Consider the following 3,389-nt stretch of genomic DNA (forward strand, 5'->3'; position numbering starts at 1 on the left):
TTGGTCCCTAAACAAGGCCAGCTGCTAGCTAGTGCTGGTGTGTGAAACAAGAGAAAGTGAAGAGGTTCAAGGGAGCGATGGTTCCAAGCCAGAAGGTGGAATCTGGGGTGTGGCCCTGAGCAGAGAGAGCTGGGGAGCCGAGCTCCTGGCTCCGTCCTCAAGAGTGCCCGGGGTTCTGGGTTGTCACCGTCCATTGTAGGCCCAGCCTCGAAGGTTCCTCTGGGCTGTCCCAGAGCATTGTGGGACACACGCGTTCCACGGTGCTTTCGGATGCCTCCAGTTCTGCCGTTGGCAGAATGGACCAGGGCATTTTCATAAAAAGGCTGTGAACGTGCTAGCTCGGGGTGCCATCTCCCAAGGCTCATGGCCTGCTACCCTGGCAGCATCAGGGCAAGAGCCACAGAAGAAAGCACACGGATGGCATGGGAGACAAGGTTGAAGGGGAATGTCTTTAAAACAGGAAACACAACAACCCTGAGATACACCTGAAAAAACCCTCCACAAAGCTGTGAATTATAGAACAGAAGTTTGTTGGTGAAACAAAAAGCTCAGCTTGGGACCAGAAAAGTGTTCACATCAATCTCTGGAATTGTGGGTGGAGATTCTGTCTCCCCTGCCATGGAAGGGAGCTGGGAGCAGGTGGAAAGATACAGGGAGCCCCGGCCTTCCTGAGGCTTGGCTGATTTTGGCCGAGCCCCAGGTCTAGAGCTGGACTAAGGAGATCCATGACCCCTCCAGACTCCCCCAGAGTGAGCAGGCAGGGCCCTGTAGCCCTGAATCTTCTTTATTTGGGTCTAACCCTGGGAGGTGCTCCTGACAGCCGCCAATAAAGAGAGATGCCTTCCCTCCCATCTGCAGGTATCGGGTGAACTTCAGACCCAGGTACGTCACTCGGTACAAGACAGTGACGCAGCTGGAATGGAGGTGCTGCCCTGGCTTTAGAGGGGGAGACTGCCAAGAAGGTCCCAGAGACCCTGTAAAGACCCCCCGCCCCACGCCCGCTCGGCCTCGAAACAATATGAAGAAGGCCACAGGTAACTGCTTATTTGTGCTACGCGGTTACATGCAGCCACCTTTAATGTTACCAGTGCTCCTTCAAATAATAGAGACATAATTTACAATGAGGTTTTCAAGTTCTTCAAATAACACACATATACGCCTGCAGTAGACATATGTGGCAGACAAATTTGTTTGCAGGAGTAGGAGCAACTGGAAGACAAACTTACTTTCTTTTTTTTTTCTTTTAATAGGACTAATTTTTTTTTTGCAGTTTTTGGCCGGGGCTGGGTTTGAACCCGCCACCTCCGGCAAACAGGGCCAGTGCCCTATTCCTTTGAGCAACAGGCACTGCCCGACAAACTTTCTTGCAAGCTGATTGCTCTGGTAGGGCCAGCTTGTGAGAGCCAAGCCCTAAAAATCCAAGCAGGGAATGCTCAGGCCTTCAGACGTGGGTAGCCTGGAGGCGCAGATACAAGATTCCAGTGTAATGATGCTGGTTTTTACTTTGCCCCATAACTCAGAATTTAAAGGAGTCAAAATTGTTTTCTAAAAAATGGATAAATAGAATCACTCTCATTCCATGTGGGTTAGATATTTACAAAGCTAACCCCTAAGCCAGAATTCCACCTGTTGTTCACCCTTGCTTTTCAGTGTAAGAGAATGACTTTTATTGATAAAAACTTTCTGGCATTTTGCCCCATGTCAGGTCATCGTCTTTTTGAGTTGAGTCACGATATATGCAGCCTAGGTTTTCTTATGAATTTTGGTGTTTACATTACACTTGAAACGATTACATATTTCTGTGAGGTGTTTTCAATTCTGAAACTGAAACTGTTTTCCAACACTGTCCATAACACAGATTTTTAGATAATTTTGTTACGCGATTAATGCATGTTAATTAAAGAATATGTATAAGATATAGGAAAAATATTTAAGGACACATGATTCCACTTCCAAATGAGAAGTACTATTAAGGTTTTGTTACAGAACATTGCTCTCTTCCCTATATCTGCATTTACATTTTGTAAAAAGTTCGTTCATCCAGCTCACAGATTTTTACTGAGTTTCTACAGAAGGTGCCAAAAAACATATACACATTTTTAAGAAGAGAAAAAGCTGTATTTAAATCATAATATTCAACATACACTGGCACTAAAAGATGAGTACCAGTCCTGTTTGACTTCTGCGATTACAAGAGCTGTTCAGAGTGGGCACTGTCAGCGGCCAGACGCTTCTGATTACCGCCAGTGACAAGTAATACCTAGATAACGTCTCTTAAAGTGTGGGTCCATTTTTTTGGGCCCTCCTGCTGTGTCTGGCAGGCTCTACACAGGGACTTGGCAGACACAAGCCCCACCTCATGAAAAACAAGCACGAGACAGTCATTACGGTAAATCGTGACAGGACTATGATGGGGGACCTGAGGTGGGGGCTCCTGGATCACAATGGTTTATTTCATTTTAGTTTTAATTTTACGTAAGTTTAAACATATATGCAAAGGTGAATAGCTTTATAAGGACTAACAGGAAAACAACCACCCATCCCCCCACCTTTTTCCCTTCCCTGTGGTGCTGAAGTGCTTTAAACTTTTTTCTTTTTTTTTTTAGTTTTTGCCTTGAACTCTCTATGTGAATCTTTTATTTATTTATTTATTTTTTGAGACAGAGTCTCAAGCTGTCGCCCTGGGTAGAGTGCCGTGGTGTCACAGCTCAGAGCAACCTCCAACTCTTGGGCTTAAGCAATTCCCCAGCTTCAGACTCCCAAGTAGCTGGGACTGTAGGTACCCACCACAATGCCCAGCTATTTTTTGGTTGTAGTTGTCGTTGTTTGGCAGACCCAGCTGGATTCAAACCCCCCAGCTGCGGTGTATGTAGCTGGCACCCTAACCGCTGAGCTACATGTGCTGAGCCCAGTTTTATCTTCTTAAAGAAATCTCCCCTGAGCCTTCCCACTTGCCCCAACTGTAGTGGTCACTCGCCTTCCCCTGTGGAGTCCCCGTTTCCGGTGTCCCCGCTCCCTCTGTCTTGGTTTATTCTCTTGTTTTTGTTGAGCAAATCTGTCAATAGCTTCAAGTGAAGATTGTAAGGGAGGTAAACTTTTGATATTTCATAATCTTAAAATATGTTTACTCTAGCTTCAGAATTCTAGGTTGGAAATAATTTCCTTCAGAATTTTGAAAGCATTGTTCAGTTTTCTTCCAGCTTTCAGTATTTCTGTTAAAAAGTCCCAAACCATGCTGATTTCCAATGTTTTTTTATGTGTGACTTGTGTGTTTTGTGGTCTTCCTCTTTTATTTTCCATTTTAGTGGGATATTAGGAGAAAATGAAAGAATCCTGGTTCTCAGACAAACCACTATCATTACGAAGGACACACTTCTTTTTTTTTTTTT

General features: G+C 45.0%; 1 protein-coding gene across 1 annotated transcript in view; it reads left to right on the plus strand.

The window, feature by feature from the left end:
- The window catches only part of EMILIN2 (elastin microfibril interfacer 2), a 61,870-nt gene that overhangs the window by 28,721 nt on the left and 29,760 nt on the right, over nt 1-3,389 (plus strand). Inside the window, exon 3 of the mRNA XM_003801611.3 lies at nt 859-1,034. Coding sequence (XP_003801659.1) covers nt 859-1,034 — 176 coding nt within the window. The remainder of the gene's footprint in view (nt 1-858; nt 1,035-3,389) is intronic.

Source organism: Otolemur garnettii, unplaced genomic scaffold, assembly GCF_000181295.1.
Source record: "Otolemur garnettii isolate 467f Iridium unplaced genomic scaffold, OtoGar3 scaffold00213, whole genome shotgun sequence".
In the NCBI taxonomy this organism is placed as follows: domain Eukaryota; kingdom Metazoa; phylum Chordata; class Mammalia; order Primates; family Galagidae; genus Otolemur; species Otolemur garnettii.